This window comes from Phoca vitulina, unplaced genomic scaffold, assembly GCF_004348235.1.
Source record: "Phoca vitulina isolate PV1807 unplaced genomic scaffold, GSC_HSeal_1.0 scaffold26, whole genome shotgun sequence".
NCBI lineage: Eukaryota > Metazoa > Chordata > Mammalia > Carnivora > Phocidae > Phoca > Phoca vitulina.
In genome coordinates, this window is record NW_022589729.1 from 22617215 (window position 1) to 22643482 (window position 26268).

A 26268-nucleotide genomic window follows, 5' to 3' on the forward strand; every position below is an offset into this window, starting at 1 on the left:
TTCTCTTTATAAAACTACAAGATGAAACAAACTTAGCCCCTCTCCGGACCCCCGAGTTGTGTAATACGAGGAGGGGCGAAGCACTGCTGTGGGAGTTTTACAGGCCACACAAAGGCAAGACCCTTCCCTGTTTCTGTCTGGAAAGTTGACGCTCCCTTTTCTTGTTTGGTCGAGTCTGAGAAATGCTTTCCTCTCCCTTGCGCGGGAGCCTCCAAGCCCAGGCGAAGGTGGGCCTTGTTACCTTGGCGATAGCGAGGTTGGGCTGAGAGGCTGCTCCAGCAGCCAATAGAGGCCGGGAGGGGGCGGGACCAGCTGGGTCTTCTGCGACGGTGGCGGGCCTCGCAGGTTAGCGGACCGGGCGTTGGGGGAGGGGTACGGGGGGTCTTTGGGGGCACCCGGGGGTCCGAGGCCGGCCCGAGACCCCTGATTAGGTGGGCACTGGCCTTGGCGGTCGGATCAGGGCTCCCAGCCTGTACACCGAAAGTTTTCATCTGGCCTTGAGTGGGGAGGAGCTGCCGGGCGGGCGGGCGGAGGCGGAGATGGCGGAGGGCGGTGGAACGCGCCGCGAGGGTCAGAGCGGGGCCTGGTCCTAGGAACTCGAGGTCCCCGGCCGCGGAGTCCCCGGGAGGCCCCCTCTTCCCGGGCGCTCCAGGTGGGCGATGGAGAGCCGGAGACTTGGAGAGGGAAGGCCGTATTTGGCCACAGGGTTTTAGGAGGCCCTGGAATGCTGAACCCAGCTCCTAACCCCATTCCTACGTCCTGGCGGGAGGGCTAAAGGGCCGAGAGTGCGGGGTATGGTGTGGCCCCCTTCCCCTTCCCTACTTCTGTCTCTTATGCAGGTGTCCGGTCTGGCTGGCCTCCCAAGCCCGATCAGCATGAAGCTCCTATGTTTGGTGGCCGTGGTCGGGTGCTTGCTGTTGCCCCCAGCTCAAGCCAACAAGGTGAGGGAGGTGATCCAGCAGCACCTCGTGCGCGACCACCCTGCCTGTGGACAGGGCTCCCCCCCCCCCCCCCCCCCCCCCCCCCCCCCCGAGGTAGCTGCTGCTCCAGCCCTGCCCCTCACTCATCAATGGACCGTAGTTTTGGGGAGTGTTCTCGCGGGCGCCAGACTGCAGGCCTCCTCCGTAAGGGTGGAGTGAGGGAGAGGGGTGGAGCACAGAGCACACGTTCTGGATCCGAGTGGAAACCTAGGTGAGATTCCAGCGGGGGAGTTTGTGTTTGGAGGAGTTATCCAAGTTCCCCATACCTTCCTTTGCTCCTGGGTAAAATCGGGGTGCTTATAATGTCTACTACTCTACTTAAGGAGAATCAAGTAATATAGTTTGTGGAAATGCTCCTTAAGTGTGAAGTCTTGCACAGCTGGAAGTTTCTGTTACACGGAGGGTGACCAACCTAAGCGCTGGGACTCCTGAGAAATTTCCATTCTTTAGGGGTAAATGACCCAGAACTGGGCTTGGGTAGCTCTGTGGAATTTAAAATTCTGAAGGTTATCAAGGCTTTAAGTGAGATTGAGTCTGAGGGTTTGGTTCCAGCCCCTCTGGGGAACTCCTGATTGGAATGAAAATTATTTGTGGTTTTGTCTCTTACTCATTTCAGGGAGGAGGAACTTTCTAAGGGATTGCTTGGGTATTCCCATGGAAATGATCCACTTTTTGTGTACCTCTGCCCTTTACCTTCCCCCATTCCTAACCTAGGAAGTTGGAGTTGGGTTGGGGGCGGGAAGGGGCTCACCATCAAGGTTGCTGGGCAGAGGTGCACACAGCAAGTGTGGGGCCCAAAGTAGAGGGCTGTCACTTTGCTTGCCACACACACCCCCACTCCCAGGCATCCTTCTGGGGAATGGCAGCCCTAGGCAGTTTTCTGTGAGTCTGGACAGTTTCTGTCTTGAGAATCCTGTGATATTAGCATCCTTTTTGCAGAAGTCATTCCTTACTGAACTTGGGGATGCGCAAGGTCAAGAGCATTCATATATGAACAAGTCTTGCTGGAACCTGAAGCCAGGGGCCCTGCCTACCTGCCTACCGTGTACTTTCTCTTCCAGAGCTCTGAAGATATTCGTTGCAAATGCATCTGTCCACCATATAGAAACATCAGTGGGCACATTTACAACCAGAATGTGTCACAGAAGGACTGGTAAGGCGCTGTACAACCTGGCTCGTGGCTGCTACAACTAGTTGAAATTACAAGTGTTTACTGGGGTTCTTGGATTCCTGGAGGATGAGCTTGCTCCTGCTTTCCCACTAGAGCCTACAAAGGACTGTTTTGCCCATGGTCACACAGCCAGTTGGGAACAGGACCCAGGTGTCTTGAATTCTAGCTGAGGGGTTTCTGGTCAGAGAAGTGGATTTTGATATTTTGCTTTGATTTGGGTGTTTATTAGTAATGCAAAATGGTAGTAGAGAGATTGGGCGAGGTAGATAGTATGCCCACATACGATGGGACCTTTTGTGTACTTTTGCAAAGCTCTGTTACGTGTGTTATTCTGTACCAGTCTCATTAACACCTTGTAAGGTAGATGGGATAGGTAGTGTTCCCTTTTTATAATTGCAGAGACTAAAACCCAAAGAGGAAATTTCAGTTATACTCCTGGAGTCCTGAATTCATTTCTGGATGCTTCCCTTTAAAAAGGAGAAAAAGAAGCACAGATTCATTCAGAGAAAGGAGACCAGCTTGGTGAAGGGAAGTTTCAACACCATATCCTAGAAGGAGTGGCTTCCTAGAAGGGAGGCTCGACGAGGAGAGGGCTCGGGGACATCTGGTGGCTGACAAAGACCAAGAGCAGGGCAGGCATGCTCTGGGAGGTGGGGCACATGGGAGTGGGTATCAGTTATGTTCAATGTGGTTTTTTGGTGTAGAATTGGAGTCAGTAGAAACAGCTTTAAGGGTGGCTTCAGGGAAACAGATGTAAGTGTGAGCGAAGGAAGCATTTTTAATCCAGGCTATTTTAAGAGCTGGGAAGCCCCATCCTTGGAGGGATCTGAGCACAGATGGGGTGATTCTTTGCTAAGGGCACTGTGGAAGGGATTCGCATCACAAGGAGGGGGTGTCCAGGTCAGGGCCCCTCCTTGGTTGTAGGTTAGTATCATCAGGTGGGCTTTGAGAAAATACAGATTCCCAGCACCACCTACCCCTAAGATTTGGGGTTTTGTTGTTTTCTTTCTTCCCAGCTTTATTGAGGTCCTTTAGACATAGCACTTTGTGTAAGTTTAAGGTGTACAACCTGATGGTTCGATGCACATACATATTGTGAAATGTTACCACAGTAAGGTTAATGAATACCTCCGTCACCTCACATAATTACCGTTTGTGTGTGTGTGGTAAGAACATTTAAGATCTACTCTCTTTACAACTTTCAAGCATATAATACGGTGTTGTTAACTGTAGTCTGCCTCCTGTGCATTCGATCTCCTCCCCCTATGATTCGGATTCAGGAAATACCGGGGAGCAGGGGGAGCAGGAGTAACGTTCTCTTAAAGTTCCTTAGGTGATTACGAGCGGCCTTTGGGAATTTGGAACTTCTCCAGTTCTGAGATAGTCGGAGTGATTTTCCGAGAGGCAGGCTCGCTAGATGTGCAGACTCGGGATCTGGCCGGCCTGGCTTCAAATCCAGGTTGGCTCCTTGTTCATCATGTGACAGGTGACTTCGTGTCCAGAGTACTTCCGTTTCCTCATCTGTAAGATGGATGGCAGTATATTGAATATTGAGTGTGTGCGTGTGCGTGTGCGTGTGCGTGCTTGTACATGCCCATGTCAGAGCCCTTAGGACAATGCCTGGCATGTAGTAAGTGCTGTATAAATGTTAGCTAATATTAATATATATTATCATGCCTTGTTAGAGGCCACATAGGTAATCATCGGAAGACTTAGAGCACAGCCCCAGAAAACGAGCTCCTCTGGTTCACACAACACAGCAGAATGTTTCCCTCTGGTTTCGCCTGTCCTGATGGATTCACAAAGCCCTAAGACGTGAAGTCCTGGGAGGAGCCCCTGTGACCTCCCTCTATCTTGCGGTTATAGCTCAGATAACATCAGTAAATAAATTGATAGACTGAGCCCCACAGCAGATAGTAAGGCTACGTCCCACAGGCAACAGCAGATTTTAGTAGTCCTGTCTCTGGCCTGGGGTGATAAGATGGCCTGCAAACCCAAGCTTGGATGCCCGCAGAGAAAGGAGTCCTGCTCAGGCTATAGTTTATTTTCTTCCCCTTAGAAGTCAGAATTAGGGGATTATGCAATGAACAATCTTAAGTTGAGAACTTGGAGACAGTTCCATTAAGGGTAGTAGGTGGAAACTGAGGCTGGGCAGGATTCTAGGACCCAGCGACAATATTGGCAACCCCCCGGTAGGGGTGGGGACTGGGGGGGGGCTTGACCTGTGGTCTTCCAGCCCTCTGGCGAGGGTCAGAGGAGACCAGTTACATCTTCAGGTCTCTGCCACTGTCGCCGCTCTGCTGTCCCCTGGGTCCACGGCTGGGGGAATACTTGCACCCTTTGTTGTGCAGAGCAAAGCCAGAATGGTCTCAGCTGCGGGCCTCACAGGTCACCGCATTTCTGTTCCTGCGCTGCTGGTGTTCTGCCATCTAGTGGTGGGAGTTCATAACCACACGCCTGTCGGAGGGCAGAAACCCTAACAATGATGCTCTGTTGGTGGGTCTGCCGAGGAGATACGTTGCAGAGGCAGTCCCAGGGTGGGAAGGAACCAAGTAGGTTAGTTCAGTGTCTTTCCGACTTCTAGAAATTGAACCTTTCTAGAGACAGAATCTGTGTTGGAAACACAACATGTGAAACAAAATCAGACCTGGTGCGGAGAGGGACCCGTCTCTCAGCCCCTCCCTCCACCACCTTCTTGCCCAGTGGTTCCTGGGGTACCTAAGAGAACAAAGCCTGAAAGACACTGATGAGTTCAGCCTCCATTTATAATTGAGGAAATGGGGACCCAGAGGGGATAAATAAATTACTACAATCACAGAATATGTGGCGGAGCAGAGAATTAAACCCAGCTTATCTTTCTCCGTCAACCTGTCCCTTAATGTCCTCTCACCAGTCCTTGGAGTCTTTCGATACCACCGATCCCCAGGAAGGTAAATGAAATCCTTAGAGAGCAAGATCATGTTTAGGGTTTTACCGACTCTCAAGAGGCCAGAGACAACAGAAAGATTACAGCTTTCCATTTACTGTTCCCCTAACCCCTTTACAGCCTATTCCCATAACAGGATTCCAGTTTGGAGAACCTGGGTTCGCTCCTCCCGCTGCCCCTGCCCCCCCACCTTGCTTGCCCTTGGCAGGGAGTGCACACATCGCACTGCAGCATTGGCGTGGCCTTCCAAACCGGGACCCCGTGTGGCTCAGAAAGGGAGGCATCTGGTCCTCAGAAGGCTTGTAGGGACTTCTGGAGAAGAGACGGTCCCAGCAGTGATGACCAGTACTGTGCATGAACCTGACCTTGTCCATCGGCTCCTCCCAGAGGTGGCAGCGTGCAGGGTCTGGTAATGGTGCAGTTAGTTATGTAGAAGACCCACTCACGCAGCAAGGAGTGATGTGTTGAAGCTGTTACCCAGAGGTGAAACTGGAATCATCGGGGTTTAGGGAAAATCACGTAGGCTACATACTGGATTTTTAAGGGGAACAGAGGCTTTTAGAGGACATCTCATATTTATTTCCACACCTGATCTTCATATCCCACGTCTTTGATACCTCAGCCAGAAGCCCAGCCTGAGTCTAGAAGGACCCTGGGATAGCTCAGAACAGGCTTGTTTTTTCAGAGACCTGAAAGCCCTATAATACGGTGTTGTTAACTGTAGTCACCGTGCTGTACATTTGACCTGCTGACCGCAGGTCTAGCCCCCACCCCCACCGCTACCGGGGTGTCGCCCATGCTGCCACTGGGTCCTAGAATCCTGCCCAGCCTCAGTTTCCACCTACTACCCTTAATGGAACTGTCTCCAAGTTCTCCCCATTGGCTCTTGCAGGATTCCTGTGAGGGCTGTCAAGTGGTACAACTCCTGTATCCCAGAGAGGAGGACATAGGCCCAGGGCCCCGGACCTGGCCGTCCGTTGCAGTGGGATGCCTGGTTTACCTCTGCGAACCTCCGAGAGTGGTTGACTTTCCCCAGTGGTAATGATCAAGGTGCATTCTCGAGGGCACTTGCTTATGTGGTCTGTGAACTGAACCTGTTGAAACCTGCTGATCTGAAGAAGGCTGAGCCCGATCAAGAGGCCCAAGCAAAGAGCTGAGCACGGGCACAGGCCCCACTGAGACAGAGTGTCACATGGGAAGACGAGCCGAGGATCGGGATTTGGGTCCTGACCTCATTGTGGTGGCGATGCCACTTTGCCTTCCTGAGCTCACTTCCGTCTTTTTAAATGTGGGGCCTGTGATCTTTAGCTCTCCTGGGTCGAGAGCACTGTTAGGTAAAGGCGGGCTAAGTGGGCACGCCATGAGAACGGGACTCATTTGGCAGCAGCTTGTTCCCTGAGCTTGTTCCCCGAGCCCTGCACTGCCAGCCCTGCGCTGGGTGCTGGGAAGCTGGAGGTGGCCTCTGTCCTCGACGAACTTAGCGTCCCCAGGGGGAGACAGTACAAGTAAAAGTGGGAATGCAGCACAGTGTGGTCAGTGCTGTGATAGAGATGAGTGTGGGGAGCTGGCTGCCGTGGGGAGAGGTCAGATCTTTGGGCTGGATCTTGAAGGATGTGTAGGATTCCAAGCGTGGGAAGGGGAGGTGGCAAAACCATGTAGTCCTGGCAGAAGGCAGGAGATGTGTCAAGGAGGGGAGCACGGCTCATTCAGAGAAGAGTCTAGAAGATCAGCAGAGCTGGAGGATGGGGAGTGGGGTGAGGCGTGGCAGGGGATGGGACTGGACAGGGAGGCAGCCTGGAGTGAAATGGAGCCGTGGGTACCCCAGGGGGAGCAGCTCATTTGGCCTCACCCTAGAGGCCCTGTGGGAGGCCTTGACCAGCTTTAGGCTTTCAGCGGGGGGAAGTGACGTGACAGGAGTTTGATTTTGCTAACACCACTGAGCTCCCGGGTGGAGAAGGTAGTAGAGGCACAGGGCTAGATGAGAGGCGCGAGGGCAATGGGAGCCCGGGGCACTGGTCCGAGGACACAGTGATGAGACCTTGAGCTGAGACAGGGCAGTGGGAGCCAATGGAGAAGGTGGGTCTTAGAAATTTTTAAGGAGGTAAAAATCACTGGCATTTGATGGATTCATAGGTGAGAGGAAAAGGTAGCGTCAAAGGTGATTGCCAGGTTTGGACCTGGTCAGCAGAGGGGACGGTAGGGGTGCTCTGTGCCGTTGGGGACACAGCCCAGGGAGCTGGGGCAGAGGGACACGGGAGGGTGGCCGTGGAGCGTCCCTGTGGGCCGCTCTTGTGGTGACTAGCGGGCAGCCTGATGGAAGGGTGCTGGGGGGCGGTCCTGACTAGGGATTCTAGTCTAAGACTCCAATCTGGGCCTCCCCAGCTCTGACTTGGAAATCTTTGGATTGAACGAGCCCATGGGAGTCGGGGCGGCGGGGAGGGGTGCACGGCATGAGATAAGAAGGCAGCTGAGGGCAGCAGTTTGGGAAATGTTGGCATTTTTGGTGCCAGCACCATAGGTGCACTTTAGAGAGCTGGTTCGGGTGGGCCGGGGACAGGTGCTGGTGGGTTGGGAAGGCTGTTCTCCCCACTCCCTGGGAGCCCCTTCTCCTCTGCCCCGCCCTCCCCTCCCGGCCTGCCTGCTGCCGGGGGCCCTGCTCCCACCGCCCCGTCTGTCTCTTTCCAGCAACTGCCTGCACGTGGTGGAGCCCATGCCGGTACCCGGCCACGACGTGGAGGCCTACTGCCTGCTGTGTGAGTGCAAGTACGAGGAGCGCAGCACCACCACCATCAAGGTAGCCTGGGGCTCGGGGCTCGGGCCCACCCTGCTCCCTGGCTGCCCGGCACCCATGATCTTTTGCTGTATTCTGGAACATTCCAAGTGGCTGTGGGACTGGCTTCTGGGCTGGCCTGGTCACAGACACAGGGGCCTGCTTCCCACACCTTCTTGCAGCCAGCTCTGTCTTCTGACATCTGTCCAGTGGCTCCCATTACATGGGGGGCAGGGAACCTGGGCGAGGTGCTTCATGTCACTTTTTTCCTCCTGTTCTTTCCGATTTCCCCCTTCTTCTTTCTTCCATTCGTTCAGTAAGCCTCTTTCAGGTGCCCTTTATGTGCTGGATAACACGCAGGGTGCTGCTAATAGGACAGTAAGGCCGCCCTCCCAGAATACCCAGTCTGACTGAGCTTCCAGAGTGGCCTCAGACTCCTGAAAGGCCCCCTGAGAGCTGTGCATCAGGGCTGGGTGTCTGCGTGGTGGCACCTGGGCAGGAGGGGCTTTGGTCCCGAACCTCGTTCTCAAAGACTGTTGGGTGAGTTCGGGAGAGAAGCAGGAGACACGGCCACCACCGGAGCAAGTGAAGGCAGGGGCCTTGGCCTTTCCTGTGCCACTAGACGGGCTCCACAGGACCACGGCTCACGCTAGCAGAGGCTCATCTACCCGGAGCCTCCCCTGGGGTCTCCTAGTCCGGGTTCTGACTCCTGAGCCAGGCCCTGCGTCCCGATTTCTGACTTAAGCTCTTCCTGGCCAGATTTTCAGCTTACTTCTGCTGGTCCTCTGGAGAGTCTAGAAATAGCATCGAGAAAGGAATTGAGGAGTTTAACGGCACTGCCTAGTCCATCCCGTTTCTCCTGAGGCTCAGGAAGGGAGGTGATGTTCCCTGCTGTCTTACCCAGACCAGGGAGCTGGCAGCTCCTTCCCAGTCCTGCTGTCCTCCCGTGTTCTCACCTTTCTGATGGGAAGCAGCTGTCTGTCCCCCACCTCTCAGTCCTCGCCCCATCAGGCTGTGCAGACTCAACTCCTTTTATCCTCCCGCCTGAGCCAGCCCCTCCTGGAGCGTCTTTCTCCTGCTCTGAACATGCTCCAGGGCCCCCACCCTCTGGGGACCAGATGGCTGAGACCCAGTGCTGAGCCAGGTGTCGCCTCTCCCTATTTGGCAGAAAGGGACTTCCCAACACGGGGCGCTCATCAGACACACTTCCTAATCCCTCAAGTTTCCCTCCAGTCCTCCTCCCTAGGAGGCTCCCCCCACCCCCCAGCTTCAGCCTACTAGAGACTCAATCTGCATTCCCCTTGCCCTTCCCGGGGTACAGGCAAGAGGTCTGACCATTGGCCCTGTTTAAAGAGGCCTGAACGTTGGTGCCCCAGTCAGGGAGGAAGTTGGTCCAGTTGAACTTGACCTTTGACTGAGCTGGGCTTTGACCTGAACGTCCCAAGGTTTCTCTCTTTTATCACTCATCACAGTCCATTTGGGGCCAAGGCTGGGATCAGAAGCCAGTGATGGCCAGGCGTTGTGGAAGAAGAAAAAGCATGTGAGCCGGAGTCAGTAAATCTGTGTTCAGGTTAAAAACCTCTACCATTTGCTAACCTTGGGACCTCGGTTCATGGTTCTCAGTCAGGTGAGTGCTGGCTGCCCAGCAGGCATTTGGACACGAGTGAAGGTGCTTCTGTCGTCCCGGTAACAGAGGTGTATTAGTGATGCCGCCATGGCTACTGGGGGGCGTGGAGAGTCCAGAGCACCACACTGGGAGGCACTGAGTTAGCCTCACTGAATCTGTCTTTTCTGTAAAACGGAAGTTACTGCAGCTTGTGAGCCTCTCCGTGTACGGAAGAGATTTGTCATTCTGTCACTGGCTGTCACCTCCATGCAGGGTGACTGACGGGAGGGGAAGATGTGGCCTCCAGCCTTCAGGGCACACCTTCTCGCCAGCCTGTCTCCCTCCGCCCGTTGGCGTGCCCTCTTGGGACTGGACCTTCCCACCTGTCCGCCCGCACTTGGCAGTGGGGAGGGAGCCCTCATGCCCTGGGGCTCAGCCTCAGGCCTCTCCACCAGCCGGTTCTTCCCTGCTCTTACTGTGTGTCCTGTTGCTTTCCACCCTTTCTTGGGGAGAGCCAGGTAGGCCCCGCTTCCGCACCCCTGGGAGCATCTTGGGGTGTCAGGATCCAGGTGCTTTCCTTCATAATCTGTTGTCTTTATGTCCGCTATTCTTGTGGGATCCCCTCAGTTTAGGGCAGAGCTGGCAAATATGTGGAATAGGGCCCCCCTGTCCCTTCTGTCTTTGCCTGCAAGCCCACAGCCTCTGGGCCCTCCCCCAGTGTGGCGCTCGAGGCAGCCCCTGTCGCCGCCGCACGCGCATGGCCGTCCTGGACCAGAGTGTTGGTTCACGGGGCCGGCCGGCTCTCTCCCTCAGGTCATCATTGTCATCTACCTGTCAGTGGTGGGGGCCCTCTTGCTCTACATGGCCTTCCTGATGCTGGTGGACCCTCTCATTCGAAAGCCGGATGCGTACACCGAACATCTGCACAATGAGGAGGAGAATGAGGTAACTGGGGCTTTGGGTGCCAGGGCCCTGAGCTCCGAGCCTGTGAGTCCCCAGCGCAGAACCAGAGTAGCATCGCGGAGGCCTAGGTGGGGCTCCATGTCCCTCCCCCCCCCATGCTCCGATTTGCTCTTCTCCTGTTCAGTGTCCTACACGTCACCCAGACTCCAGAGTTTTCCTCGGCAGGGAACCGCCCGTTGCACTTCCACATGAAGCAGGAGGTGGCCCTGCAGTGTTCCTGATGCCTGGCATCGGCCTGGATGCATGAGTCGGGGGGGTGGGGGCGGGGGCATATGTTGCGTTGTCCTGCCTTTCCGGGCTGAGGGGAAATGGACCAACCAGGGCCAGTCACGTGTAGACGCACGTCATATCCTGGTTGCTCAGACACTGAGCAGGTGTCAAGTGGGTGGTAGACTTGGAGATAGCACGTTTATTCTTTAGTGATTCTGTAGACATCTGCCGAGTGCCTGCTCGACGCAAAGCACAACGTGGGCCCCTTAAGGGAAAAGTAGGATTTTAAGGGCCAATGAGTAGTAAGGTAGATAGTGGTGCTGAGGTGCTTGAGGAATTTGGAGCATTTCGAGGATAAGGTAGGCATGTAGGAATTGTGGCAAATAGAGTTGGCCAGTAAGTTTAGACCAGATTATCACTGGCCTCAAATGTCAGGCTAAGGAGTTTCAACGCCACTAGATAACGAAGGGAACCACTGACCCCAGGCAGCCCGCGAACCCCTCAGGTCAGGGTTGGCGGGGCTCAGGCCAGGCCTGGCATGGCTAGCAGCCGCTGTCACCCTCCTCCATCTGTCCCCATGCTGAGGGGTTACGGGCGCCCTGCAGAGGAAGCCCTGGGTGGGAGAGAGGTGGGCTGCAGTGAGAAGCTCTTGGTGGGAGCGAGAGGTGGTGCGCGTGTGCGGCTGGCCCAGCAGGGCTGCGGTGAGCCAGCGTGCTCTCCCAGGGAGGCTCCTCATCCTTATGCCCGGAGCTCGCCCTCTGTGGGACCACACAGCCGCCAGGGCAGCCTCAGAGCGGTGGTATGCGAAGGCAGGGCAGGCCTTGCCGCCGCGCTGCCCTGAGGGGTGGGCTCTGGGCAGTTGTGGAAAGCACAGACCAGTCTGTCAGCTCGGACCTTAGTGCTGCGTATCTCCAGACTGAGGGATGGAGTGCGGGAACGAGCATGCATACAAAGGGGCTTGTAGGGTGAAGCATCTCAGCCATGTCCTGGGAGAATAAGTTGAAGAAACTGGGAGGTGTTGAGCTTAAAAAAAAAAAAACCAAACCAAACTCAAGGAGATACATGATAGCAGCCTTCCAGTGTTGGTGGGAGAGAGCTTAGTCTCACCTCTGGTAAAGCCAGGGGTACAAGGACCCATAGTTGGGAGTTAGGAGAGGGAGATTTAACACGATCTAAGAAGTCTTCTTGCAGATGACACAGTTGATAATGGGTTGGGTGGGCTCCCTCGTAAGCGAGTGTGTTTGGGGTCACTGGAAATCACTAGGCATTGGCTAAACTGCCACCAAGCTGTCACAATTTAGAACATGTCAAGCACCGGGTTGGAGATGGGAAAGGGCGGTCCCTCCCCACCCCCCCCCCGCCAAGAGGGTCCGGGGCTCAGATCGCCGTGTGCAGCCACGGGGCGTCGTGGGTCTGGGCCAGCACAAGCACAGGGACGAGGCCGGGGAAAGAGGGAGGCCTGGCCATCCCACGGGCCCTCTTGCTTCTCCTGGGTATGTGGCTGGACCGATCCCAGTCTGCCCCCAGTCTCCCACTGACATGAGTTTGGCCAAAGGGGGAGCAGAGAGGATGAGCCTCGCCCCTTGGAGCTGGGGCCTGGGAGGTGGTGGCCCTGGCAGTTGGGTGGTCTGTGTTCAAGAGGAAACCTTGCGTGCCTACCTGGTTATTAGTGTACAGTAATAGCAGCTCTGACGGGGAGGGGCATCGCTAATAAACACTCGGTGATTAGGGGTAATGTGGTAATTGCAGTCCTGGCTGGGGGAGTAATTGAGAGATGCAGCCCCGTGATTACACAGCCCATGCTGCGATTTCTCTGGAATGCATGGCTCTTGGGCATGGCCTTGTTGTGTCTCCTGCCGTCCTGGATGTGGTGCCAGAGGGGAGGGCAGCTTGCCATCTCTGGGTCTAGGCCCAGGCCCCTCTCCCCCAGGAGACCCGGGCGCTACCCACTCTGAGGCGTAAGTCAGAGCTGCCTCTCTTTGTGTGGGGGGGCTTTAAGGGGAGAGGGGGGTTAGATGTGGCCAACGAGTTCCTGAGAGCAGATCCCAGATCCAAGGGTGTATATTCCCTGGGTGCGGATTTTGGCCGAGTGAGGAGGAGTGCCCTACGAGGAAGTGCTATCTGGCCACGTACCCTGGGGGCCTGCGGGGGCAGTGGGGTGCCTTAGGCAGCTCTGAAGCTGAAGCTGGCAAGCCCATGCTACACACTCTAGGGGAGATTTCCTGCCCTGGGAGAGAGCGGTGGGAGGGATGACACCCCTCACCTGCTACCCCGACGTTCTAGAAGGAAATAAAAGGTGGTCAGTCTGATGCCCTGACCTGAGGTACAGCCATCTGTGCACAGAGTGCAGCTCCCCGGTACCTGGAGGGTGGTTAGGGGAGCACCTCGGGGCAGCTGTGAGTGGGGTCTGCTCACGCGCTCAGCACCCATAGCACGCACTGCCCCTTAGTCTCGGCACTTGGCCCGGCTTCCCATCCCCTCCCCTCATGATTCTGTGTGGTGCCCCCAACTTAGGTGTTCCCAGGTCATCCCTCCTGGGGGTTCAGCAGCTCCATTTTTTTCCCATGCACCGGGCTTCTCTTCTTCCCTCTGGCCTCTCAACTCCTGTGGGCCGCACTGTGTAGATTTACAGAGCTCATGTCTGCCCTCAGGGGTTGAAGCCCCAAGACAGAGCCCAAGCCAAGTGAATGAGCCATAAAGCAGTGGGTGAGATCAGGTGTTAGGAGATGGCAGTCAGGGAGAAAGCTAGGTGCTTTGGCAAGCTCTTTATTAGACAGGGGCTGGGGACTTCTCCTCTTCCTGTTAGTTCGGGAAGGAAGGCTTCCTGGCAGAGGGGGTCATCCGAGCCAGCTCAGAAGACGCATGGGAGAGTGACAGCTCAGCTGCTGTAGGGACACTGGAGTCAGCGCCAATGATCTCGTCTCTCCAGAGACCCAGTGTCCCAGCCTTGGATGGTGGGGGGGACTCTGCTGACCCACCTCTCTCAGTGCACATGGGGCAGGGAGGGGGGGGGGGGGGCAAGGAGAGCAGGTCCCAAGGCCACCTGGCCAAACAGCGGCAGAGCCAGGGCTGAAGCTGTGTCTCTGGGGTATTAGTGGTCTGGAGAGTGTTTCCCTTAAGAAGGAAGCAAGAAGGATGGGGTCTCCCCTGGGGTAAGGGATCTAGCTTTCACTCCAAAAGGAAGAAAGTTGGAACGGGACCTCTCAGGTTCTTTGGAAGTTTGCCTAGGCCCCTATAACTCAGTGACCTTGGGGAGGAAACTGTCCAGGCTCCGTGCCCCTGCCCCACCCCCTACCCCAAGTCTGGGATCCAATCAGAGATGAGATCTGGGGATTGGATCACTTCCCAGGTTTGGGGGCCCTTGGCTCCATTTCCCCAATTCCTGTAGCCAGGAGCTCTCCTGCCCTGGGGCGAGAGGTCTGGAAGAGGAAGGGAGGCCTCCACCACAGCCCCAGCCCCAGCACCCCCGAGGAGGGAGATGAAAGCCTGTCGTGTTCCTTTTGAAAGTGCTGGCAGGCCTCAGTGGGCCCTGATTGCTGAGCACTGCCTCCCCTGGGATTCCGGCAGCATTAGGCCTAATCCCCAGGCTCAGACACCCTTTGAAAGGAGGAAGCAAGCATGTTTGCTAGGGCAGAAACGGCAAACAGAGCTTTTTAGATGTACGGGTTTGGCCCTCTTTGAAGAGCGAGAAATAAGGGTTTCCATGCGGCTCTGGGTGTCTCTGCTCCTCGCGGCATGAACACCCTGGGCTCTGAGGGGTCCTCAGAGATCTCAGCCTGCGGGGGCTGGGTACGGTTCTAGGCCCCCGGTGTGCGAGGGACGTATGGGGAACCGAAGAATGGTGGTGATGAGGGCATCTGGGGTCGTGAAGGAGCCGGAGTGATGAGAAGGTTCAGGGTCCCCGGGACGGCCGCCCTTCTTGTGCAGGGATGGTCGGGCAGCACACAGCTGAGGGCCCTGGCCCTGGGAGGCTGACGGAGAAACTTGAAGAAGACACACTGATGGGGACAGTTCTCCTTTGGGGGCGGACAGAAGAGTGTGGGATGCAGCCACTAACCATTTCTAGAGCGTCCAGTGGGAGGCTCCCAGCACTGTTGTCAGGAGCCGGGCTTTGGAACCATAGCTCTGGGTCGGAGTCCCACTCTGCCAGTTACTAGCCATGACGCATAATCTCTTAGTGTACTTTTCTCCATGTGGAATGGCTGTAATTGTTCTAACCTCAACATCGCTGTGATAATGTGTGCGCCACTTTGACAAGTGTTTGTTCACTCCTAAGAATGAGACCTTTCTGTGCGGTCTGAGCACATCAGTGGCATGGTGATTATTGGGGCGGCACGGGCAAAGGCTGGGCGGTGAGGGGCCGCCACGTGGACCCGGGTGGCTGCAGGGCTGGGGGGCGTGGGGGAGTGTGCGCTCAGCCAGCCCAGAGGCCTTGATGCTCTGCCCACATGCGTTCTGTCGGGGTAGCCGAGTCAGCAGGCAGCGTGTCTGCGTGGGAGCATGGCATTACGGGATGTCCTAGGACCACGGCTGGCAGCGAGTGGGAGTCAGGGAGAGCTTTGCAGCAGAGACGCGGCGGGGTTTGGCTACAGCGGGAAGGCTTTGGGTTAAACTTGGAAAACTGAGGGCGGTCATGTAGTCCCCTTCCGGAAGGGCTTTGTACCTGGGCCATTCCGAGCTGCGTGACCGGGTAAGTGACAGCACTGCCTGTCCTGCCCCCACTCCCGGGACTGGGGGAAGGGTGGAGGGAGCGCAGCTCTAAGTGGGGATTCTTTTCCTCTGTCCTCTTGTCCTCAGCCCGGTGCTCCTGCGCGGGCCGGGCAGCTTTCCTCTGGGCCGCGTTGACGGTGGTCGTCAGCTCTGGCCTGTGCACACCAGGATTTGGGGCCTCCCAGGCCCGGCAAGGAGAGCCTGGCCTGAGGTCCCTGATTCCTGGTGCCTTACTCTGATCTCGTGGAAAGATACCGGCTTGCTTTTTTTTTTTTCCACATTGGCTCCCTCTTAGGAGCAACCAGCCAAAGAAGCAGCCAGCAGAGTGCTGGGGTAGGAGAACACAGACATGGGTTCCAGCCCCCACTCCGCCACCACAGGGCTGTGTGACCTGTGCCTCAGTTTCCTCGTCTGCAGATGGGAGTAATGTTACCCAGTACCCCCAAGCCTGGGGAGAATCCACGTAAAGTACTTAACAGAGCCCGTGGCACACAGTGACACTTGTCATCGCCATGCTAGTCTGGTCGCACCGGGCACCCCCTGGCACCCCGTCGGGACCCAGGCGCCTTCCTCCTCTCGTAGCTGCCCTCCTGCCTCCCTGAGTTGCCTCAGAGGGAAGGGGCTAGAAATGGTGTGATTTCTCTCCCGCCTCCAGCTGCCATTCTGCCCCAGAACAGGCAAGGATGAGGCCCCACTCTGGGCCATCTCTAGAACAGACATGGAAGCTTTAATACCTTTTAATCAGACTATTAGCAGTGGAAACACGGAGCCTCTCAGCAGCAGCTTTCCCCCACTTAGGAGCTGTTTGTTAAGACTTTACATGAAGGGGAAACAAACGATACTGTGGTCATGCGGTGAATTTCAGCATGTTCCCTTAATGCTCTGTTCTTGGCTTCCTCTGCCTTCCCCTCCTCAAGACGTTCTCTGAGCTGCAGAGCCCTCAAGGAGAAGCTGGGCTGAGGCTGGCCCATCCCTCCAAGCCTGCCTCCGGGGCTCACACCCCGGCACTCCTCGTGGGCCCCGGAAGGGACAAGATGAGAGGTGGGGAGGGAGAGAAGCCCCTTGGGCCCCCGAAGCCAGGGCAGCCAGGTCCCGGTGGGGCTTCAGTGCCCATCGCCCCTACCCGGCCACCCGGAGGCTTGGCCTTGGCCCCCGGTAGCAGCCGGCTGGTGCAGCTGAACCAGGAAGGGACGGGATTGAAAAGTGGTGCGGTGCCATGGTCCTTTTTCAAAGTCAGCTCCCTCTGGCAGCAGTCTGCCAACTCTCTCCCCCTTTCTCCCGCCTCGGAGACCCCAGAGCTAGTGTCTGCTGTGAATTGAGCGCTTGCTGTCTGCCAGGCGCCACCAAAGGCTTTGCTTTCCTGGTCTCATGAAGAGGCATCTCTTGCCGTCCCCGTCTTACGGATAGGGACATAGGTTCCAAGAATGAGCTGACCTGCCCAGGGTCCTATTCCGATAGGTGTCAGAGCCAAGATTCAGAGCCGGGTTTGTCTGATTCCACGGTGTCCTCAACCCCTGAGCTGAACTGCCAGGGAAGGAGAAAATGAAACGTTTCTTGAGCTCCTACTCCGTGACGGCCAGAGTACTAAGAACTTTATATATATGATTTTATTTAACCTTGCCGTACCCATCTCCTCATCCTAAATCTTGTTTTTCAGAGTATGGGTCACAAGCCATTAGGTCATGAAATCAGTTGTGAGTCATAGCCAGCATTTTAAAAAAATGAAGGAGAGCAGAGCAAAGAATATCAGAATGCCTCATACTTAAGTGTCTTGTAAAACTTGTTTATTGCGTATGCATATGTTTGTGCACACACACTGGGTCGTGAGGTACCTGTTATTTCTGCTGACAGGACAGTCAAAGAAGTCTGCAAAGACTGGCTTTATTAAACTGAAGCTTGGAGAAATAGTCACTTGTCCAGGGACCCAAAGCTGCCAGGTGGCTAAGGCTGTCCCTCTGTCCCAGCTCCCACTGCAGGCCTCCGAGATGGGCCCCCTTGGGGGCCGGGGGGGCGTGGGGCCTGAGACAGGGAGAAGATGGCCCCTCGGAGCCCAGTCTAGAACCCAGGAGTCCTGACTCTGGGCTCAGTGCGCCCCCTGCCTGAGGCTGTCAGCACCTGCGTCCTCGGTGTCGCTGGGATCGGCAGCTCTGCGGGCCCAGGAAGCCTTCCTCAGGGTCCTGGACCCGGACCCCCCAGGGAGGCCTTGTCCCTCACGAGACAGTGACTCAGCTCTGCGGCGACAGTGAACTGCCTGCCAGCCTCAGCCCTAGCCGGCCACCTCTCTGCAACTGCCAGCTCTCTGCCTCCCCTCCCCTCGCCTCACCCACCCCTCCCTTCTCCCCAGCCTGGCAGCTGCGAGGTGACAGAAGCCGTGCCAGCGCAGGGCATTAGAAGCAAAGTTGCATTTACTGGGAGGCTCTGGGCTTAGAGAGGTGTGCTAATCCCTTAAGAGATGTGTGGCAGGAGATGAGAGGCAGGGAGAGCGAGGGAGGAAATCCCCACGGGGGTGTGGGCCTGGCCCTCGGCTCTAATTCCCCCCAAAGATCAGGTTGGGGTCCTGCAGGAAATGCATGGGCTCCGGAGCTTCAGAGGCAGAGAGGTGGTAATTAGGGGAGCTGCTGCCTTTGACAACAGAAGCGGTTCCGAGAGCAGAGGGGAAGGGGATCAGCCGGGCACACAGAGGAGGAGCTGAGCTATCCTAACCTGTCAGAGGAGAGTGGGCCAGGCGGGCTCTGGAATGGGAGTGCCGGGGTGGATTTCCATCCCTGCCACACTCCCTGAGTGAGGGACACGCCTTCTTTGCCGGGGGCAGTCAGCCGGGTGTCCCAGCCCCTGGCAGAGCAGTGCCCGTGCACACTCCTCAGTGGGCCCATCTTCCCCACTGGTACCCATGTGCTCCCTGCCCCGGGAGGCCAGGCCCTAGTGCCCGGGTCGTCCTGCTGTCCCTGGGCGGTGGCTGGCAGGGCGGGGGGGTTCTGCAGCCTGGTGCCCGCCCTGGCGCTCACCGATGCGTTTCCTCAAGCCACAAAGGGCATCAGGGCTTCTGTGCTGACCCCCTGAGGTCCTGAGGCCAACACTCAGTATTCCTCCTGAGGGTTAGAAATTGGCCAGTGGGGTGCAGTTGGGGACCCAATTTGAACTACAGCTGTGTGGTAACTGGGGCCCTAGATAATGCTCCTCCCAGAGCGCCCCCTTTCCCAGGGCGCCCTACACATTCTCCGAACCCCGAGCCTGCCACTGGCCTGGTGCGCTGGGCGAGGCCCTTGAGCAGCCCCCAGCCGTCGAGGAGGGCCAGCCTCCCAGTCTCGGGTGGGGGGGGCTCAGCCTTTGGGACTGCTGTAGGGGCATTTTTTCCGTGTCGGGTTTCCGAGACCCGCCCCGGCTCACCGTGCTGAACCTTCTCTCCTGTCTCTTACCCTGCAGGATGCTCGCTCTGTGGCTGCCACCACTGCCTCCCTGGGGGGCCCTCGAGCAAACACCGTCCTGGAGCGCGTGGAGGGCGCTCAGCAGCGGTGGAAGCTGCAGGTGCAGGAGCAGCGCAAGACAGTCTTCGATCGGCACAAGATGCTCAGCTAGGTGGGCCGGCGAGGTTGGGTCAAGGACCAGAGGCCACGGCTGCCAGCTTCCAGGGCTGGGCAGAGCCAGAGGCCCCTTCCCCAGCCCTCGGTGCCACCCGTCCCAGGATTTCTCTTTAGAAGCCCATGGCCTTTTTCCTTCTCCTCCCTCTCTTTAGAAAAGGTGTCGTCTGCCGATGGAATCTGGGAAGAGTGGTGGGGTCCCTGATCTCGGGTTTGCCTGCTCCAGTCTTCGGGCTTGAGGGGAGGGGGTGGCAGGCCAGACCGGAGCGGAGACGCTTCAGGTGGCCTCAGGATTGGAACAGTCTGTACCTCCTTACTTCACCCCTGCCACCCCTTCAGCTCCAAAGCTTGGGAGTGTCCTTACCCTTTGCAAGATGGAGCCGGGTCATCAGGAGCTCAGTGTGTGGGAGGGAAGCAGTCAGCATGTGCCCCTTCTCTGCCTGGTTCTTCTGGCCACCTTCCTCCCGACCCTGATACCTCAGCCCCAGCTCAGCCTGCTTCCAGCCCTCAGGACGGCTCTGATGGGGCAGCTGATGCCACTGAGCTGCCCTGTCTTCAGGGCACACCCAGACACTTGTCCCCCCCCCACACCCTTCCACCAGCGTACAGCAGTGTCGCTGCGCCTCGCTCCCTGTGGCTGCTGGCCCCTCACTCTCACCTCAGGGGGCCAGGCCATCCCCCCGCCTCCCCAGGTCTGCAGTCGCTGAGCCACACAGTTGGTGGGACCACGTGACCAGGAGGCCGAGCAGCGGGTCTGAATACCACGGCGCCTGTCCTGGGATTGTCGCTCGGCTCTCATTCATTGTACCAGTGCATGGAGAGAAACGTTTGTCCTTCCGTTGTCTGTAGACCAAGGAAGCCATCATTAAATTGTCTGATTTCTCTCACTTTCTGGATTTCAAGAGGTCTAGAGCGCTGGGCGTGTTTCACAAGTGATCTGATAAACGCTGCTTCTCAGAGAGGGGACAGAGAACGTGGTCCTTACTAGGTCCGGGCAGAGAAGCAGAGCTTAGACAGTCCCGGTGGCTGTGGCAGGGCCCACGGGGTTCCTGGCAGAGGCCCGGGGCTCGCCAGGATTCCTGCTCACTTGACGGGTGGGGACCGGCCCCTCACAAGCTCTATCCACTGGCCCTGGGGAATTAGCCTGAGATTTGATTTGTGTTTCATCTTTGTGGGAGATTCCCCCTTAAACTCTGAACAGGGCCTGCTGTCAGTATCTTACAGATACAGTAAAAAGTGCTTGCTGCAAAATCCATACGTTTTCCCTGATGAAAACCCACAGCTATTCAGAGGGGCTGGGGCAGCCAGGAAAACAGAACTGCCTGGGAGCAGCAAGTGTGCGCACCGTCAGGGGCCCCCCATTCCCTCCTGGCAAGTGCAGCGCGGGGTGCGTCCAAGACCCCGCAGAAACAGTGCACCTAGAGGGACCAGGGGGGTCTAACTGAAGTTTTTGCCCTTGGGTTGTGTGAACAAACAGGTATTTAGAAGCTTTGTGTGCAGAGCCCCATGCTGGTTCTTGGTGAGAGGTGGGGGCCAGGAGAATAAACATGAGGTGGGGATTTCAGTTTGCCAAGATTTGCCCAAGTTCAAAGTCCAGTACAAGCACTAAAAGGGATGGGAGGGGGTGAACATGCAGATGGGGCTTCCGGGAAGAGCAGAGACTTGGGAGTTGGCCTTGCAAGCAAGCGAGGGACACAGCTGAGAAGGGACCAGAATGATTGTGGGATCCTGCACAGATATGCTAAGCCAGCGTGAAGGTTTACGGTGGGGTTGACAGGAGCTACATGTGCCCCGGACGGGAGGCCAGGCAGAGGAGCCAGCCCTGGTTTCTACCGTGTTTGTCTGCCTGGTAGAGACGCAGCACCCACTAGGGCCACCCACTGCTCTCGAAGCCTGGTGGGGGGGGGGGGGGGGGAGGGGTTTTTTTTCAGGGGGGGGGTGGGGACTTCAAGGGGGGGACCAAATTGGGTCTTTTCTAAAGTGGGCAGATGGGTGTGTTAACTTGTTGAGAATAACCAGTCCAGCAATGGGTGTCTAACGCTGTTGGGTCCCCACTAAACCACACCGCCTAGGGGAAACCTTGAGTCCTGTGTGTCTCTGAGTTTTGGTTAAGTCCTGCAGATGATCCAACCAGGTTTTGGTGGTTTTAAGGATTTGATATGAAGCAAGCAGTTGTCACCATAAATAAGCCAAATATCTGGAAATAATTTAAAATTAGAATGACTGTTCACTTTACATAAGAATTCCTAGTAGCCAAAATACCTAAATATGCTTCACCTCACGCACAAAAAATTGATTTTTAGATGACTACTGAAGAGTGTAGCTCATCTTTCTATGGATGATGAAAGAACAGGGGGCCCAGCAGGAGAGTTTACTGCTTTGCTCGTCACCTGGAACAGAGATTAGGATCCCTGCCATTGATGACAGAAAAGAGCCGAAGTGACACGCTATCCCATCTCATGTGGTGCGACATGAATGTTAGTGTCGTGCTCAGAAATCCTGTGTTTCCCATCAAACCCACCAGACATACTGTAATGGATTGGACCTACCTGGAAGACACTGATTGGGTTTGGCCCCGGGGATTAGAGCCTTAGAATCGGTCTCCATGGTTTAAGGCTAGCACTTATCCTCATGTGGTTCAAAGAGAAGTGACACACAGGGCACGGACAGGGAGAGGCCAGCACGCTTCCTGGTGGATTCTCCTCTATTCCTCACTCAGACCCACCCACTCCATCTCCCTTGTACTCTTTGTTTCCTTGTATCCACCATACTCATCCACCAGCAAAACCCCAACCATGGATCCACAACCCAGCCTGACTTCTCTGCTCCTCCCTGGGCAGCTCTGCTCTGCTTATGAGAGACTAGTTTCCACCCCCCACCTCCTCCCTACCTTTGGGGCGGGGGTGGGAGAGCATTAATCCTTTGGTATGAATCCTTTCTCATGGTTCACTCTGGAGGTCACTAGGCAACCTTCCTGTATTTCCCCTTCTCCCTACCCTAGAAGATCTTACCTTGCTACTTCAAGAAAATCAAGACCAGTGGGTGTGATCTCTCAACTTCCTTACTCCCCTCTGCAAGTTTTTCTTCATACTTATCTTGGCCTCCTTTGCTGTGGTCTTGGGAATAGTATGTCCCTCCTGTTCAAAGCCAACTCACCCATCCCCTTCTTCCTGGGACCTCTATCATCTCTTCAACCTCACCTTATTTCCTGGTCCTTCTCAGCCTGTTAACAGGTTCAGGTCTTCTGCCCTACAAAGAAATTTCCATGGGCTCCACATCCACCTCCTGCCCTTTCGGTCCTTCACCCCAAGCCCTCCAGAGGCAAGGTCATTGATGACTAATTGCCAGACCCAGAGGATGTCCTTGGTTCTTCTCTTTCTGCCCCCGCCCCCCACTACATTTGATACTGTGATCCTTCTTCCTTCATGAAATTCTTCGCTTGGCTTCTGGGACCTTGCCTCTTTGGTCCTCCTTGCCCTTTCTGACCATCCCTTCACTTCTCCCTAAATATTGGCTATTTCTCAGGCTTCCATTCCCAGCTTACATGACTCAATCTAATATTTCATGTCTAAGTACTCTCCCTGAAAGTCTATTCTCCTTTGTGATTTTCTGGTATTGACTCTAGAATCTCTCTCTAGCCCAGACCCGACCCTCGAGCTCCAGGCTCGTCTACCTGGCTCTCAGCTGGATCCTCCCACTGGGTGCCTCAAGCCTGTCAAAATACGCATGTCCAAGATTAAGCTCATCTTTAATTGGCTTTTATATTCATTATCTGAATCGGTTGTAGCCCCACCCACCAACTTGTTCAAGCCAGAAACCTGGAGGTCATTCAATTCTTGATTCTTCCCTTTTTCTGCGATGCCTATGCCCCCGTCATTCACAAAATCCCACCAACTTGACCTTCAAGTACAGCTGACTCTTGAACAACAGGAACTGCTTTGGTCCACCTATATGTGGATTTTTTACAGCACAGTACTGTAAATGTATTTTCCTTATGATTTTCTTAATATTTTCTCTAGCTTACTTTATTCTAAGAATATAGTACATAGTACATATAACATACCAAATATGTGTTAATCGACTGTTTATGTTATCAGTAAGGCTTCCAATCAACAGCATGCTATTAGTAGCTAAGTTTTGGGGGAGTCGAAAGTTATATGTGGATTTTCAACTGCGCGGGGGGAGGGGGGGTCGGCGCCCGTAACTCCCACATTGCACAAAAGTCAACTGTAGTTCAGGAATCTGTCCCCTTCCTCTGCCCCTACTACCACTCCCCAGTTCACACCTTCATCATTTCTCTCAGGATCATGCCACTTCCCTCCCTCAGAACCATAAAGGGCTCCCCCACTTCCTAAGGCTTGCGGCCATGATCTGCCCATACCTAGGCCTTTAGCTCCAGAGCAAACTGGTGGAGTTGCCCGGTGGGGCCGTTGGTAGCGAGAAATTGATGGGTCCTCCACAGATGGGCTCACCTCGGGGATGTGGGCTGCAGCTGCCAGGGACACAGCTCATCCTAAGCCCCCTGCGAGGCTCAGCGTCTTGGGCGGGAGGCGTTGGCAGAAGCTGCCCGAGCCTCTCACCAGCTCCCACCGTCGCTAGCTCGCCCTGGGGGGGTTGAGGCCAAGCAGAGCTTGGAGCGATGGAAGGGCTAGAAGGGGGGGTGCCTAGACCTTTGCTTCGCTTCCTCTTCCTGACCATTTGCTCTCCAGGCACAGGGGACTGCTCCAGGCTCCGGGGAGCCAGCAGGTGGGGGTGTCAGAGTGTGGGCCTAGAAGCTGGAAAGGACCTGGCTGCTTTGGCCGGCCCCTCACCCTCTGAGCCAGCCCCGCCCTCTGTAATAGTACCATGGCCCAGGGCCTGGCCCGTGGCAAGCGCTCCTCAGGAGATGGCTGCCATTATGAGGGCCTGCCCCAAACTCTCCCCCTAATATCAGTCCTCCATTTAGTAAAGCGAGCGGGGCAGTTAAAAGCATGACCTCTGAGCCAGTAGCCTGGGTGCAGATGCTAACTCTGCCCCCTACTGGCCAGGCAACTGTGAGCACATTTTAAAGCCTTACGTGCCTTTGTTTGCTCACTGTGAAATGGGGGTAATTACCTCCTTCCTTGGGTTGTTGTAAGGAATAAATCGTTAATGTGTATAAAACACTTAGAACAATCCTCGAACGTAAATAAGCACCCGGTGAGTATTGGCTCTTCTTACTCACTTCACTGTCATTACTAGTACAGCATAACCTACCCATCCGGTCAAGGCTCTGTAGATTCAACAGGGAATTCCTACGTGGCATGATGGGGGCCCCCAGGGCTCCAGGAAACCCTGACCTCCTCAGCTAAATCCCACTCTTGAAGTTCTGCTCAGAACTCCCTGGGGGTGATTATTTGGTGGCTCTCTTGCCCAGTGACATCTCTGCTCCCTAGGCTTTGAGCTGAGCTCGGAGTCAAGGCCAGAGGCAGGCCGACCCTGTGCGCCCCCGCTCCTCTGATTACTGCATCGGGGTGGACACGGAGGGCAGGGCTTCAGGCTGGGAGTCAGGAGCTCTGGTCCCGCCCTGGCTCTGCTGCTCCTTGCTGGGTGACCTCAAACAGCAGGCCTCCTGTCTGAGCCTGAGCGTCTCCGGATAGAATGAGGACACCCAGCCCATTGTTGCCCAAAGAGCAGTTCATGTGAGCGTGGTGATTGTAGGGGTTCCCCAAAGAGTACTTTTCATTCTAGTAGTTATGTAATTATTTTAATGAGTATTAGGAAAAAAACGCAATCAGCACATAAATTTCGTGATTTCGAGGAAACTGGTGCTAGGTACAAGTGAGAAGGGGGGACGCGAGTGCATATGAAGAAAATATTAGTGAAACAGTCAGTACAAATGGCAGAAATTTGGAAGAGGCTGGGTGCTGATGATGCTGGTTTGGGACCCCTGAAGTGGTCGCTCTCTCAAGTACCTTCAGACCTGACATCTGCAGGCTACCCAATCTCCCTAGATTTCAGTCTCCCCCTGGTTGAAGGGGGGTGCCAGTCAGTAGCGAAGGAGGGTCTTCTCTAGCTTCTACTGGTGTAGCAGGGCCAGGGGAGCTCAGAGCAGGCACCAAGGGGACCCACGCCCCGAAACCCTCGACCTGGGACCCACCAAAGGACACTATAGCGCAGTGATCAGGGGCATAGACACGGGAGCCAGGCCGCCCAGGGCCCAGTCCCCGCGCTGCCTCTTCCAAGCCCTATGAACTTGGGCAAATGAATCTGTCTTCGTTTCTTCGACCGAGAAGTGGGAATATTAGCTTATCTCGCGGGGTATTGGAAGGGGTCGGTGTGCACGTGTGAGCGGAACAGGGCCTGACGAGTAGTAAGTGCTCCGTGGTGTAGTTTGTAACCACTTGAGGGAAAGGAGTGTCTTCCCCTGCTGCTGAGAGGGCTCCCGTGGGCTCCCCAGGCACTTCGTGCAAGGAAACAGTATGGGATTCACCGCAGAGGTGAGGGTGACGAGGCAGAGGCTAGAACACAGGTCTCCACGCCTCTACCTCGTCTAAGTCAGTAAGCTTGGCCGGAGCTGGGCTCTTGCTTTGCAGAAGGCTAAACTAGCTGGCTGTGTGCTAGGGCAAGCCCTGCCTCTCTGGGTGCCAGTTTCCGTGGCCTGGGCGGCCTCCAAGGGGCCCCTCCAGCTCTGGCACGAGGCAGTTTTGTGGAATAGCCTTCTGCGGCCCGGTAGTCCCCAGTGGCACACGGCAGCCCCCAGCCCGGCAGTGCAAGTAAGCCCAGCCCTGGAACCGTGTCCCTGGAGGGCCACTGCACCCCGCTGAGTGCCCCATTCACCCCCAGGAGTGCCCAGTGATCACAACAGCTCCCAACACCCAAACTGGGGTCATAAAGCCACTCCAGAGAGAGGGTTGTCTTCCCCTAAGCATAAGGACCGCCGCCACGAGAAGAGACTCTCTGCGCCTTCCTGGGCTTTGCGCCCTGCACACTCAGGAGGCATTTCCTAAGCTCTAATTCCAAACCGATTTCCATTTTAGAGGCTTGGAGCCTCCTGGCCAGCCTGGGCCAGGTGTGCCGTTCCCCCCCCCCCCCCCCCCCTCCCCGCGCCCTTGGCCCTCAGCTGGGCAGGACCCTGAGACGACAGCATCTCCACTCGCCCTTGGCTCCAGCTGGAGCTGCATTTGTCTTGCTTGGACACAGCGCAGCCAATCACAGGAGGCCAAGAGTGGCCCTCTCTCCTCCTTGGGAGTGGATCCCAGATCAGAGGGGGCCCCCCACCCCCACCGCCCTCCTCCCTCCCCTTCTGGGTGTGTCGCCGTTTGAAGCTTAATCAGGAAAGTGTACCTGGCTCCTGGTGCTGTGGCAGGGAAGCCGGCCCAGAGGCTGCCGACGG

General features: G+C 56.1%; 1 protein-coding gene across 3 annotated transcripts; it reads left to right on the plus strand.

The window, feature by feature from the left end:
* Positions 1-278: 278 nt before the first annotated feature.
* Positions 279-19801, plus strand: TMEM9 (transmembrane protein 9). Of its 3 annotated transcripts, none has more exons than XM_032422345.1 (6): positions 279-345; positions 840-941; positions 2042-2133; positions 7763-7871; positions 10267-10398; positions 18760-19801. In XM_032422345.1, the coding sequence occupies exons 2-6, from the start codon at positions 876-878 to the stop codon at positions 18910-18912; spliced, it is 552 nt and encodes a 183-aa protein (XP_032278236.1). In that variant the 5' UTR covers positions 279-345; positions 840-875; the 3' UTR covers positions 18913-19801. The 3 variants fall into 3 exon arrangements, with proteins under 3 accessions (XP_032278236.1, XP_032278238.1, XP_032278237.1); XM_032422347.1 differs by lacking the exon at positions 279-345 and adding an exon at positions 357-431; XM_032422346.1 differs by lacking the exon at positions 279-345 and adding an exon at positions 521-652.
* The last annotated feature ends 6467 nt before the right edge of the window (positions 19802-26268 follow it).